General features: G+C 40.0%; 2 protein-coding genes across 2 annotated transcripts; one reads left to right on the top strand and one right to left on the bottom strand.

Annotated features, from left to right (window-relative positions):
• Positions 1-2,715: 2,715 nt before the first annotated feature.
• BGZ61DRAFT_501355 (uncharacterized protein) lies at positions 2,716-3,552 on the top strand (the record flags this gene model as incomplete). Its single annotated transcript, XM_046251696.1, has 6 exons — positions 2,716-2,753; positions 2,784-2,868; positions 2,899-2,981; positions 3,078-3,209; positions 3,243-3,288; positions 3,349-3,552. 6 exons carry the CDS (start codon positions 2,716-2,718, stop codon positions 3,550-3,552), a joined length of 588 nt encoding a protein of 195 aa, XP_046092840.1.
• A 2,793-nt stretch (positions 3,553-6,345) lies between these two features.
• On the bottom strand, positions 6,346-7,592 carry BGZ61DRAFT_542646 (pectin lyase fold/virulence factor; the record flags this gene model as incomplete). Its single annotated transcript, XM_046255221.1, has 2 exons — positions 6,346-7,460; positions 7,508-7,592. The coding sequence occupies 2 exons, from the start codon at positions 7,590-7,592 to the stop codon at positions 6,346-6,348; spliced, it is 1,200 nt and encodes a 399-aa protein (XP_046092839.1).
• Positions 7,593-12,984: the final 5,392 nt, after the last annotated feature.

Genomic DNA, 12,984 nt, shown 5'->3' with positions numbered 1-12,984 from the left:
ATTATTTAGGTTTCTTCTATTTTTAAATAGTATTTAATAATTATTATTTAATAGGTATAGATTAAAATTATTATTCTTTTTTAGGCTTGTAATATTCTTATATAAAATATTCTTTTTTATTATAGTTATAGTATATAATATCCTTCTTATCTTAAGACTGCTTCTATATAGCTCTAAGCTCTATAAGTTCAGTATATATTCTCTAAGAGGTATTTCTATAAGAGTTATTCTAGTAGCTACCTCTCTATTCTCTATTAGATTCTTATTAATTAGAATAGTAAGAATTATATAGGATATCCCGACCTCTTTAATATATTACAGCCTTCTCCCTATATCTTTTATACTGTCATTTATCGATCTTAATAGCTATAATAATATATTCTATAAGGGTATTAAGTTGGTTAGCTTTATAGAGCTTATCTTTAACCTTATCCTTTAGCCCTTAGTAGAATATTTCTATAAGTATCTTATCCTTCTAATTTAGTTTAGAGGTAACTTATTAAAGTATAATAATATAAGTAGCAGTAAAGTAAATTTACTTAAGTATATAGATTTTTATAGCTGCCTGCCTTTTTTTATTAATTATTTTAAATATATCTTTAAGGGCTATTTTAAAATTCTTCTAATTTATAAATAGATTAACTGTATTTTAATTCTAATTAACTTTATTATTATTAAAAAAGTCTTTAAAAATAAATTTAAATTAATTCTTAGTATTATCAGCTATTAGATTACTTATAAATAGCAGTTATAATTCTACAGATACTAACTATTATAAATACTACTAAAAGTATCCTTTTATCCTAGTAATAAAGAGTATAATATTACTAGATATCCCATTAAACTTCTTAAATAGTAGTAGTTTTATTACTTCCCCTAGGTTATATTTAGTATTCATAGCAACTATAGCTAGTATATTCTATACTTACTGCTATAGAATATAAACTAGGTTACTTAAATATTCTACTTTAGCAGCTATATTAATATTATTTGCTGGTATGTTATAAGCTAGTAGTATAGGTATATTACTTAAAGTAGTAGGAATTTAGTTAATTCCAGATATCTTAATAATATAAAATATTACTTAATAGTTAATGCAAGTAACTATTCTAAATAAAAGCTATTAATATATAATAGTTATATCTTCTAATCTGCTATAAATAGAGTCTAAAGTAGGCAGAAGGCAGGTTGCTAGTAGATAAACTATAGATTTATATTAGCAGAGCAGTTAGAATATTACTTATAGGATAAATATTATATCTAGTAATAATTAAGTATAGTAATATATAGTAAGTTAAGGTAATTAAGGTAACTAAGTTATATTAATAGCTAAGTAGCTATATATAGTAAATATATACTACTCAGTCGACTATATAGTTACAGTAAATTAATAGATTATAAGAATTATCTAATAATCCCAATAATTCTCATGCCTCTAGATTACTTAGATTATCTAATAATTGAGGTGATTTATGTGTAATAGAAGGGAATAAGTGGGTATGCTATTAGCATATGTGACGTAGTCGGGGCCTAGTTTGATATGGGTTGTGATAAAGGGGTTACTGTCAACTAAGTTAAGGGGTCTGATTTTTGCTTTACTTAGTTATTGGATATACTGATAAAATCTATTCTCCCGGGCGTAATAAATCTACTACTACTTCTACTACTACCTAAAATAGATAGGGGCGGATATACCTTTTATTTGCGCCATTTTATTAGTCCGGACCCCTATTACTAGTACAAGTGTAGTCTTACAACAATTAAAGACATAGGACGGCGAGACATAGCAGAGACTTCAAGTTAGACATTTACCAAACGCCCGTATCTAATAGTAGACTGTACGGTAAGTGGCAGCTTTAGAAAAGGGACGGGAACCGGGCTAACTTAGTAGTAAGCTCTAACAAGGCAGGTGCCCACGCTAGCGAAGAAGGTTTCCCAAGGTTAACTTACACCGCTTGCCGCCATATTCGTTTCCTAAATTCCTGGTTCTAGGGTCGTCCAAGGAAATCAATTCCCTTCCCGGTTGCCTCGCTTTACTCTTGGAGTTTCTCCCTCTGTCCCCTGCTATTTCATCCTGGCTTCGTCCAACTTTTCCAGTGTCACTCCTCCCTGTGGCCACACAAGGCATATACAGCAACATACAGCACCCTCGGCAGATATAGAGCTATCTATATTTTTAATCAAGATGAGAGGATATACAGACTGCAACTATTAATAGAAGGCCATCGCCAATCCCCCTGTCGATACTATTTACAGGGGGGAGTATTATTAGCAAGGCTTTTTCTGATATTTTTAGTAAAAATAGGGAAGCTTAGAAATATATCGGCTTTTCCTTTGAAATGCCACTAGTCTCCCCAGGTATATATACACTAAAAGTTACTTCTTTATTATTTCCTTTTCTCTTTACTCTACCTCTTTTTGCCTTTACTTATTTCGTCTCACCTTATTATTAAGCCGCCCAAGATGAATTACAGAATAAACATAGAAAAGAAGGAGGGCAAGGCCCACAATAATAAGGTTGAGAATCTGCTTAAGTAGTATAAGATACAGTATAACCCGGTCAAGTTACTGCTTCTCGGTATATCCTTCCCTCTTTAACTACAATCTGTATTAACCTTACCTACGTTGAAGTGTATGCAGCTTAATATATTGGTGAGACTCTAATTTCAGCCAATAGATACCGGTAAATCTAGAAAGTCTACTATTATGAAGTAGATGAAGCTTATCTATAAGAGTGGCTACTCTTGTAACGAGTGAGAATCCTTCAAGGAAATCATCTTTAGCAATACTGTTCAGTCGATGCACGTTATTCTAGAGGATATGGAGTTGCTTAAGCTTTCTCTCGAGAACCAGCAAATTAAGCACCACGTCTAAATTATCTTTATTCAACCTGCCCAGATTAAAGGCAAGGTTCTCCCTCCCGAGGTTAGTAGCGCCATCGAGGGTCTATGGAAGGACCGTAGCGTCCAGCAGTATTTTAAGTAATCCCCCGACTACTGGCTGAACGATTCGGCTAGATAGAGCGTGGCTTCCCTAATTGATTAATTCATACCGGTCCCTCACTAACTATCTGGCAGCTACTTGGATAATATTGCCCGTATCGCCGCTCCCGATTATACACCCAATAAGCAGGACGTCCTCCAATTGCGTATCAAGACTACCGGTATTACCAAAACTACCTTTATTATTGGCGATATTGCTTATTGCATGTTCGATATCAGTTACTAGCGATGTAAGCGAAGGAAGTGGATCTACTACTTCGATGATATCGCCGCCATTCTCTTCCTCGTTAACCTCTCCGACTACAATTAGCCTTTACCCGGAGATAAGACCGTCAACCGAATATAGAAGGCTATAACTCTTTTCAGCTCTATCTGCAACTCGAGGTTATTCTTCAAGACTCTAATTATCCTCTTCCTTAATAAAATCAATTATTTTAAGGAAAAGCTACCCGATAGCCCCATAAAGGACTGCTTCCCCGATTACAAGGGCGGCGATAATTATTCTGCTGCTTGCCGCTATATTATCAAGCGTTTCGTAAGCTTGAAATAGTATAAGCCGAAGCGGGTCTATACTTATTTTACTTATACTACTAATATAACGCAAATCCGCATCGTTATAGAAGCAGTCAACAGTATATACTTATTAATCGTCTTGCCGCAGCTTATTTTAAGAAGACTGTTACTAATCTGCTTACACAGAAACCGTCATCCACCGATGCCTTTATTACGATAATATTAACTAAATATTTTTTTTCCTCTTATTAAAATATAAATACGTTTAATTTAATAACACCGCTTAGATAGACCAGGAGGGTATAGCTTATAATTTTACTTTATTATACTTATACTAATAGGCGGAAGGAATAAGGTGTTTGGTTGGGATACCCATTCCGTGAGGATTGGTAATGTGACGCTAGTGAAGATAGCAACTAGATGCCTCGGCGCGGAAGTGACGCCTACAAGGCTGATATTACAGGAAGACGAACCAGCTATCCACCCTTACCAATCTGCTGCTGTACGTTCGGATCGACAGCGCCGTTGTGGTTGCGGAGGAACCCAGCGTCGAGAATATCATCCAGTTAGGCCCACATGTGGGACTCGAGAGCGGCAGTTGGTCGTTTAGCATCTCTACTTCGTCCAGCCCGGACGAGCCTCTAAAGTATAACTGCTCTGGCCTAGTCGCCGTCGAATTTGACGACGCCGCGAGCTCATCTGAGACCTCAGATACGGGTTCGTGCAACATACCGCAGGACGTAGCTCCGTTTTACCAACAGCTCGACTCGGTGGGATCAACGTTGGGCTCCGGGTTGCGGGTTAGCACTTGTATCGTAAAGGGATAAATAACACAACAAAATCAACACAAAATCAGCCATAATAATACATGAAGTAAAAAGTACACAAATCGATAAAGAAAATATAAATAAATTAATAAAGTAAATTAAATATTTGAATATCTTCAGCAAGCTTTTTATTCTTCATTTAAGTTAAGACTATAAATGTACAGGGTAAGTCTCCGTCTGCCCCGGTCAGGCTGTGGCACGGCCGGTATCCCTATTAATTTTCCCCGAGCCAATCAGAATCAGTTTATATTGAACTAAACCCCTGTCATATCCACACTTCCCGGCAAGATAAGGTAAGACACTGCCGGACCGCTATAACATTAACCCTTCTACTACCTTTTTCCCCGTAATCGCGGACACGCTGTTGTGATCAGGATCCACAATGCCAAGAATCATCAGGCTGCAACAAGGGAATGACGTCCTCTCCCGGACCCAATATCACGTCAGGATGCATGTCTTGAGCAACACAAAGAGGGTCATTAGGTCACTGACCAACTCGTGAGTCTTCGTATTGTGTGAGGCAAGACGGGAAGCTCAATTACGACCAATGAATAGATAACGCATGCCCGACTACGACTTGATGCTGACATGGTGTGCGGGGTAAGCGCTACCTACTGCTGCAACCTTCCGTGTCACCTCATAACTGAGGCAAGATACTAGGCCGACAGCTAATGATTCCCCATCCGGTCCCTTCACTACCCTGTCGTAATTTTCCTCTCGCACCGCTAAGTGACTCGCTGAGCTGAACAGACGGCTTCTTAGCTTTCAGGTTGCTCGCCTGCATTCGCAAGTATCACTGAACGCCCGATGGCGCTGTGTCTCCGCCGCTACGTGGTAAGCTGCCCATCATTAGGCCCTGTCTAGCGTACGCTCAAATCTGCCTTGCTCATAAGACTCCACCCCTACGACGGGGCTGTTATGGCTGCAGCCGGTCAAGCAGGCCGTTTTTGGGTCTGCGACAGGGTTAGCATTAAAACCAAAAACGGCAATGGATCAACGCTGTTTCTCTTTCCAAGGGGTAGACATCTTATTGGCCCAAAACCGGGAACGTGGCCCGTTCCTGACTTGAATCATAGAGTAGATAACTTAGTCAAAAATTGGGACCTACATCCTCAAGGGAGAGAGGTAGAATTCGGAACCAAAGCAAATTGGTCGGTCCTTTGGGACGGACGTACTCCTGAGAATGCGCAGAGAAGGTTGGTTGAGAAGGCCGAAAAGTTCAAAGTGCGCTCCCAGCAGGTTGTGATCGTGCCATGGCTCTTTGTGATTGGGTCCTTAGTTGAAAGATGGAGATGCAGTAGTCTGTTCCAATTCTGACTAAGAAGGCTTACCCTTGTGTCCATGAACGAGCGGGGAAGTAAATGTTCGGACTTGACGTTTTGTCTGGTAATGGCTGAGGAACAATGGGACCGCGTTTGTGTCGATTGGCCACGATAAAAGAACTGTTCATTGTGACAGTCCTATTTAAATTGACGGCAGAGGCGTTAGGCAACTATGCCCCAAAGTCATTCTAGTTGGACTACTTGTTGTTCCTTGCCTATCTTACAGCTCTGGCTATGATATTGACCTTGACCTTGACAATCCTCGTATATCCTGCCGGGAAATGGGGCTTTCTTTGCGACAAGCGAAGTCGAATAGATGATGGAAATTGTACGAGAAGCTCTAGTTCATGATTCTAAATGAATTGATGCTAGAGCCCCTCAGCAATTATCCTGCCTTAAGACCCTTATTTTACCAGTTAATGCTTTAAGCCTGAAATCGACGAGCAATTATTAGAAAAGCGGTCGTCAAGGTCGGTCATGTTGCTAGTATTGAGGCTGGGCAGAAAGTGGATTGTCAAAACTGGTCAACACTACCTAGCCTTTTTTACGCCTGATGGACGACATATAGGATTTATCTCAAAATACTCGGAGTTAGTTACAATCTTTCGCAGCTCGCTACCCATTTTATTTCCGATCAATCGTCTCCATCAAGTTATGCCCGGACATGGCATTGATCGTTCTTCATTTCGCGCAAAAGCCCTTCGGGAGCGAGGCCTTGCAAGAATTGCACTTGAAGTTGTTCTTGCTGGTCGTGTTGAAAAAGACATCTAAGTCGCTATCCCTGAACGTATTCCGGAGGAAGATGTTGTCCGAAGCGACAGACTTGCGCTTGAGAGTCAGGCAAGTCAGGCCGAATAGGGGACTGGTGGGGAGGCATTCCTCGTCAATGACCACCAGGCCTATAGCCGTGCCCTTGTTCTTCTGTCCTTCAACAAGGTTGTCGCTAACTTTAGAACCGACCGCGCCGTCAATAGTGATACCCCAAGCGATCTGGCAGGCAGGGTTACTCGGGCCGACGTGATTATGATGGATCTTGGCGCCGGTAACGCCGGGATCGACAAAGATGCCAAAGCAGGACTGCGAGACTTTATTGTGGTGCACGTCTGCGCCATTTGTCTGGACGCAGAGACCGACGCCATAGTCGGTGACCTCGTTATTCTTGATATGGACATCAGAGAAGTTATCCATGCAGATAGCGATCCCCTGAACTCCTAGGCCCGTGTGTGAGACCTTGTTGCCCTCGACTAGCGTCTTGGTCGAGCCAGCCGTGAGAGTACCATACTTGGCACCATCGGTGAGCGTGTTCTTGCTGATGCGGGTATTCTTAGCACCAAGGATAGCAATGTTAATGCCAGAGAACTTGCGGACCTCGAAGCCGGTGATGGAAACGTCTTCGACGGGCCTCTCCACTGACAGAACCTTGCGGTGCTCGATGACGAACTTGTCCAGCTTGATGCCCTCCCCTTGCACACAGATGCCAGCCTCCGTCTGGGGACCACTCAGGCCCGAGCACATGTTCTTGACAGCCTTCTTGGCAGGAACCAGGACGGCGCCCTTGCCGATGAGCTCGATGCCATCTTTAGAGATGGTGAGCTGCTCGGCGTAGATACCGGCGGTAACGACGATTTTATCACCGCGAGAGGCCTTGTTGATAGCCCGCTGGATACTCTCGTGGGCGCGGACGTAGATGGTGTGACGGTGGCCGTAGTGTTCGCCATGTCCATAGTCGGGGGTATAGTAGTCTTTGTTATTACAGCAAAGCTTATCCTTATACTGGCACTTGAGCTTATCCCGGGCTGCGGAAGTTAGTAGGATAGCTTGAGCAGGTTACAGGAATATAGACCTTCTAGCCTTTCTTCATCAGAGAGAGGTAAAGCGGCAACGCTGCCGAGGAGGAAGAGCCCCGCAAGGGTGGATGTGAACTTCATGATGGTCAGTCAATAGGTAGAAGCGAGTGTGTGTTCTGAAGGGCGGATCAGATACGGTACCCGTACGATGAAACGGCTTAGGTCCAAGAGGGGGATTATATAGTTACGTCTTCGGCTGCCCGTCAAAAGTCACCCAGCCAACCTGCAGCCCTGCAGGGAGGCCCGAGGGGCCGAGACTCCACTTACCAACGCTAGCCCAAGCTGCTAAGCTCCAAACTCGCTGCTTCCCCGAACCAGGAAACCGAGGTCGATCGTTGCCAGCAGATTAAAGCCCTAGCGTCGTATCCCGTCCTAATGGCCTAGATGTGGTGTGCGGGCGTGGATGGTCAGGGGCGAGCAACAAGACATCATGGATTCATGTTGACGAAGGACAGTAGCGAACAAGCCTCTGTCGGCAATCGAGGACGTTGATTCGTGATACAAGGGTTAGGGGCCAGATTCAGGGATGGGCTCAGACTCGAGGTTGCCCCTATAACCGCACAACCCCGGCTTCCAAGGAAGCTATCCGATGTTGACCATAACACCATCGTTGTGAGGCGTTCTAGCAGGTATCGCGCTTACGTACCGTGTACATCGGGTGGCCCTGACGATCCCTTGTAGCGAGGTTGATGAATTCACATGCTGAATCTATCCCGGCATCTGGCCCCAGTTAGAGTTGAGTTGGTGTTTTGGCACAGGCGCCATGGCTGAAGAAGCTCTGGGCTAGACTCACCGATACCCACGATGCAGAACCTAAAGGAATCATAGGATAACACGTTATCGGATGATATAATGACACGTAGAGATGAAGCAAGACATAAGGGGCTTATTGGCTTCAGTTTTGTTACCATTCAGCGTGAAACTGCAAGACATAGGAGTCGAACGCAAGGGCAATCTCCTTTCAGTGCAGCAAATTAGGTTGTATAAATGAGGGGGAAGCCTGGGGGACAGAGGGCGTCAAGAGAAATAAAATTCGTTTGATTGGTCAGTCAATACAAAGATCAAAGAGGGGTAACAGAGCAATGTCCAGTTACGGCAACGGAGCAAATGATCCTTGGCGGGACACGCTACAACACGTTATTGCGTATTAGCTACACTCGGGCGTAATCGACAATCATCTCCTACTTCCCGATACCCGGCAGCGACCATCCGAGATAGGGTTGTAGCCACCAGCCGGTAGCCAATTCATACACGCCACGTCACTTCGATAATTTGTCGCTAGATTGGCTTTGGCCATTGATGACGCCTCTTATTAATTAACAGCTCCTCGACTTCGCCTAGTCTCAATAACCTTAAATTCTTCTTCCCCGACTTACCCTCTTACGGTTAGAATAAATTACCTATCGATCCTTACGTTTCCTCCGCCTTTCCTAAAGCCTACGTACACTTCACCTCACAATCACGTCATAAGCTCAAAGCATAGGATACCACTCTACAAAATGCCAACTTTATATCGTCGTCACGATGAGAGTAGAGGTAGACGCCGGAATAACTCAGTTCGTCTTTGTCTCGACATGTGCTTTAGCTTGCCTACTCAAGTATAAGAGACAGACACGGAGCCCGTTTCCACTTTTGGACCAATCACAGCTTTTAGAATCCTGGCTGGTAGTCCGGTGCTCGTTGAGGCTAAACGAGCGAGTCCCCTGGGACCCAACTGCGGGCGGGACGGGTGGTGCATGGGCTATTGCAGCAGAATGACGCGCTCGATGCGTTGAGGTAGAACGAGACCGCTGATTGGTTTGACTAGGCTTGATTTCTCGTTAACCAGAATAAACCCTTATATATAATTATTGTACTTGAGCTGGTGCAAACATCCTACTACTATTGTATAACGCCAAGTATTACTTTATACTATATATAAAGTAGAGTAAGTACAGCTTGCAGTGCTATAATACTGCAATCGCCACCAGTAGATCGGCTGGTTGTTGTTGCAGCAACGTCGATGACAGGGATGGTTACAGTTGCAACTCGACGAGCAGTAGCATCACTACCACCACCACTACTACTACAGTCAATACCGCCGCCAATATGCACGCCATCGGCACTTCTATTGCCTGCTGTTGCATTAAGTGCCGTAAAGGCAGCAGCTATTATTAAAGCTCGAGCTGCAGCTGAGCTATTCTGTGAACGGCCTCTAGTAACTGTATTCCAGCTATCTAGTCCAGGATGCTATTTACATCAAAGATGAAGAAGAAAGAAAGAAGTTCCTAAGTGCCCCTGAGCTGTGGGCCGATTTCTCATCCCTGGCGCGCACGAGCCGAGTACGTCTTGCGGCACAGCCGCAAGGATATGGGCCCTGGCCCGTGACAATATACGCCAACTTACCCAAACACTCTACCTTAACCCCATAGCCAAACACCAGTTTAGCCCTTACAATCCTTTGAAGGTCCAGTACACATGCAGGAAGAGGAGTTGATCTCAGGTGGGTGGGCTTAGGCAGTTGAATAGATGATCAAAGATAAAGTCTGACCAGCTGTTTTTAGGCAGTAGCCGTCAGCGTGTGGTCACCCAACAAGCGAGCCCATCGGGCATTGCATTCCCTTCCCCAATCGAAGCGATTGGTTGGACATCAACATCCTTCGCCCATGCCTCAATATAAATCTCCTAAATGGTCTGAGCTGTAGGAATATGGCTAGTATCGACTGCGGACTTGACTTGGGCCTGCTGTAGCCGATCTAGTTTCGACAGGGTGTGGTGTCTAATGCTGCCTTGTACCCGGTCCCAGTATGAGTCGATCTTATTAAAGAGGTGTCGGTAATAGGCGCAAGAGATTTCCTTGGTGGAAAGCTTGATGATGCGATCGGCCAGTTCCTCAGCCTCGTCATGACGACCCTGGTTGAATGACTCCCGGGCCTTTTGGATCCATTGCTAGAGCTGAAATTTAATGGTAACCTGAGAGGTGGTTAAGGCTTGCATGTTGGACTGCTGCGTCAGACGTGCCTGAAAAGGGTTCCTCAGTATATAGAGCTCAATTAAAGTTTCAAGCGTAATGTGGCCCTGTTGCCAATCGATGTGGGTATGGAATAAAGGTTCCGATGAAACAACGGGGTATCAGGGATGTCTTGGTCAAAGGGAACCCAAGGCTATAGATAAGCCTCAGTTAAGCTTAAAATAAAGTCATGGCCTCAATAGCACACACATTGTTGAAATTCTGACATATAAACTAAACTTCGTGGCAGAGGCGAAACTACCCAGGTCCATATAAATCCTCCATCTCGGCTGAGCCGGATCCTTTAATATATTGCTGCTGAGATTCCTATAAGGCCGCCCTCTAGGCTGAGTCGGCTTCTTTAGCCTGTTGTTATTCAGATTGCCAGAAGCTCTAAGTGTCTATAATAACTAAGCTATTCTTATCCAGTAAGATATTAGAACCTTCTATATTAATCTAATAGAAAGCTTTTAAGGTTGTATTAATATAATAATAATATCTTTAGTACTTGAAATATAGATTGCTATTAATCTTCTATAATAGCTATCTATTATAGAATTTATATATATAGAGAAGTCTGTATAACGTACTTGATAAGCGAGCGCTACAGATAAGCAAGCGCCGCACTGGGATTTACACCTTAAATCGCGATTTTAAAAAAGCTATTAAAAGTTTAAATTAAGCCTAAAATAGCTAGGATTTTAAAAGTAAGCTAATTAAGATACAATCTATATAGAAAATAATTCCTGTAAATTCTAACTAGTAGGAACCTAGGTAGATACAAAATATAAGTCTAGAAGGTACCTACTTTTTATATCTACCTAGGTTCTAGCTACTTAGGATTTTTAGGGATTATTTTCTGAATAGATTATAACTTAATTAGCTTATTTTTAAAATCCTAGCTATTTTAAGCTTAGTTTAAACTTTTAATAGCTTTTTAAAAATCGCAATTTAAAGTGTAAATCCCAGTACAGTACTTACTTATCTATAGCACTCACTTATTATATATGTGTTATATATATTATCTGCAGTTATTATTTAGTATTTTTAAAAATTTTAAATTAAAAAATAATATAAAGTATATTAAAGTTAGCTATTAAAGAAGTTAATTTAAGAAAGTATTTAATAGTTAACTTTATATTTAGTAATATATATAATAAGTAAGTATACCAACTAAGTAAGTATACTAAAAATCTTCTATTCTCTCCGCTTTATATCTAATTAACTATTTCTCAACTATTAAATATATCACAATTAAATAATAAAGCTAATATACTTCTCACTCTTTGAGCTTTTTAAAATAACTTAAAACTGAGTTTCCAACCTATTATAAGGTTATACTAAGTATTACAGCCTAGGTTAAGACTAGGCAGTTACAACTAGTAGAATTATAATATACCTACTTTTTTATATAATACAGATTTTAAGACTTATCTATATAAGTAAGCTAGAATACCTAGCTTACTATTTTATAATAAGCTATAAAATTAAACTTACTCTTACCTAGTAAGTTTATATAAATATATATAGTATATAAGTATATTTATTTAGTACTTTTATAGTAATAGCCTTATTAGCTATTAATATACTTAGTTATATTAAATTTACTATTCTACTATTACTAGATTGTAACTTATATTACTTACTATAATATTCTAATCTACTTAATTATAAATACTATACCCTAAATTTATTTTATACTTCTAGATTAGATTTAACTATTATATATTAATAGCTCTTATTTAGTATATTACTATATTAACCTAAGTAATATTCTGATTTAGTTATTACAGCTTTAATAACTCTATTAACTAGTATCTCTAGCTTCTCTAAGAGAAAAGGCATTGTATACTTAAAGACCCTAAAGAATAATAATAGTAATAATACTATAGGTAATAGAGAATTCTCCTCTAATAATAAGAATAAAAAACTTAAGAAGCTTTATAAGAAGAATTTTTAACTTTATTAAAAAGTAGATACTTTAACTAATATAGCTAAAATTAATAAGGTATAGAATAATAAAAAATTCTAAGTTTTATATAATAAAATATAGAATCTTAATATAGTATAAATAGCTACTTTAAATCTAATATTACTAATAACTATTATAATACTAAAAGAATATATTATTAACCTTATTAATAAGCAGCTTAATATCTATATTAAATAAGCCTGATATATAGAATAATATAATAATTTTACTATTACTTTAAGTATTTCTAGATCTTATAATATTAGTGAAATTATTAAATTACTCTAGCTAAGAAAATTTAATAGTATTTAGCAGTAAATTACTAAAAGTCTAATATATTATAAAATTACTAGAAGATAAAGTCTAATAAGAAATAAGCTTAATACTAAGAGACTTTATAGAATACTTATCTAACTAATATAAATTAGAGACTACTATACTATTTAATAGTTTTAATATCTATAAATAACTACTTATAAATATATATAGAAAATAGAATAAAAAATATAAAG

The sequence above is a fragment of the Ilyonectria robusta genome (assembly GCF_021365365.1).
Source record: "Ilyonectria robusta strain PMI_751 chromosome Unknown BGZ61scaffold_180, whole genome shotgun sequence".
Classification (NCBI taxonomy): Eukaryota; Fungi; Ascomycota; class Sordariomycetes; order Hypocreales; family Nectriaceae; genus Ilyonectria; species Ilyonectria robusta.
Note: the sequence above shows the minus strand (reverse complement) of the source record. Positions and strands in the feature narration are given on the sequence as shown.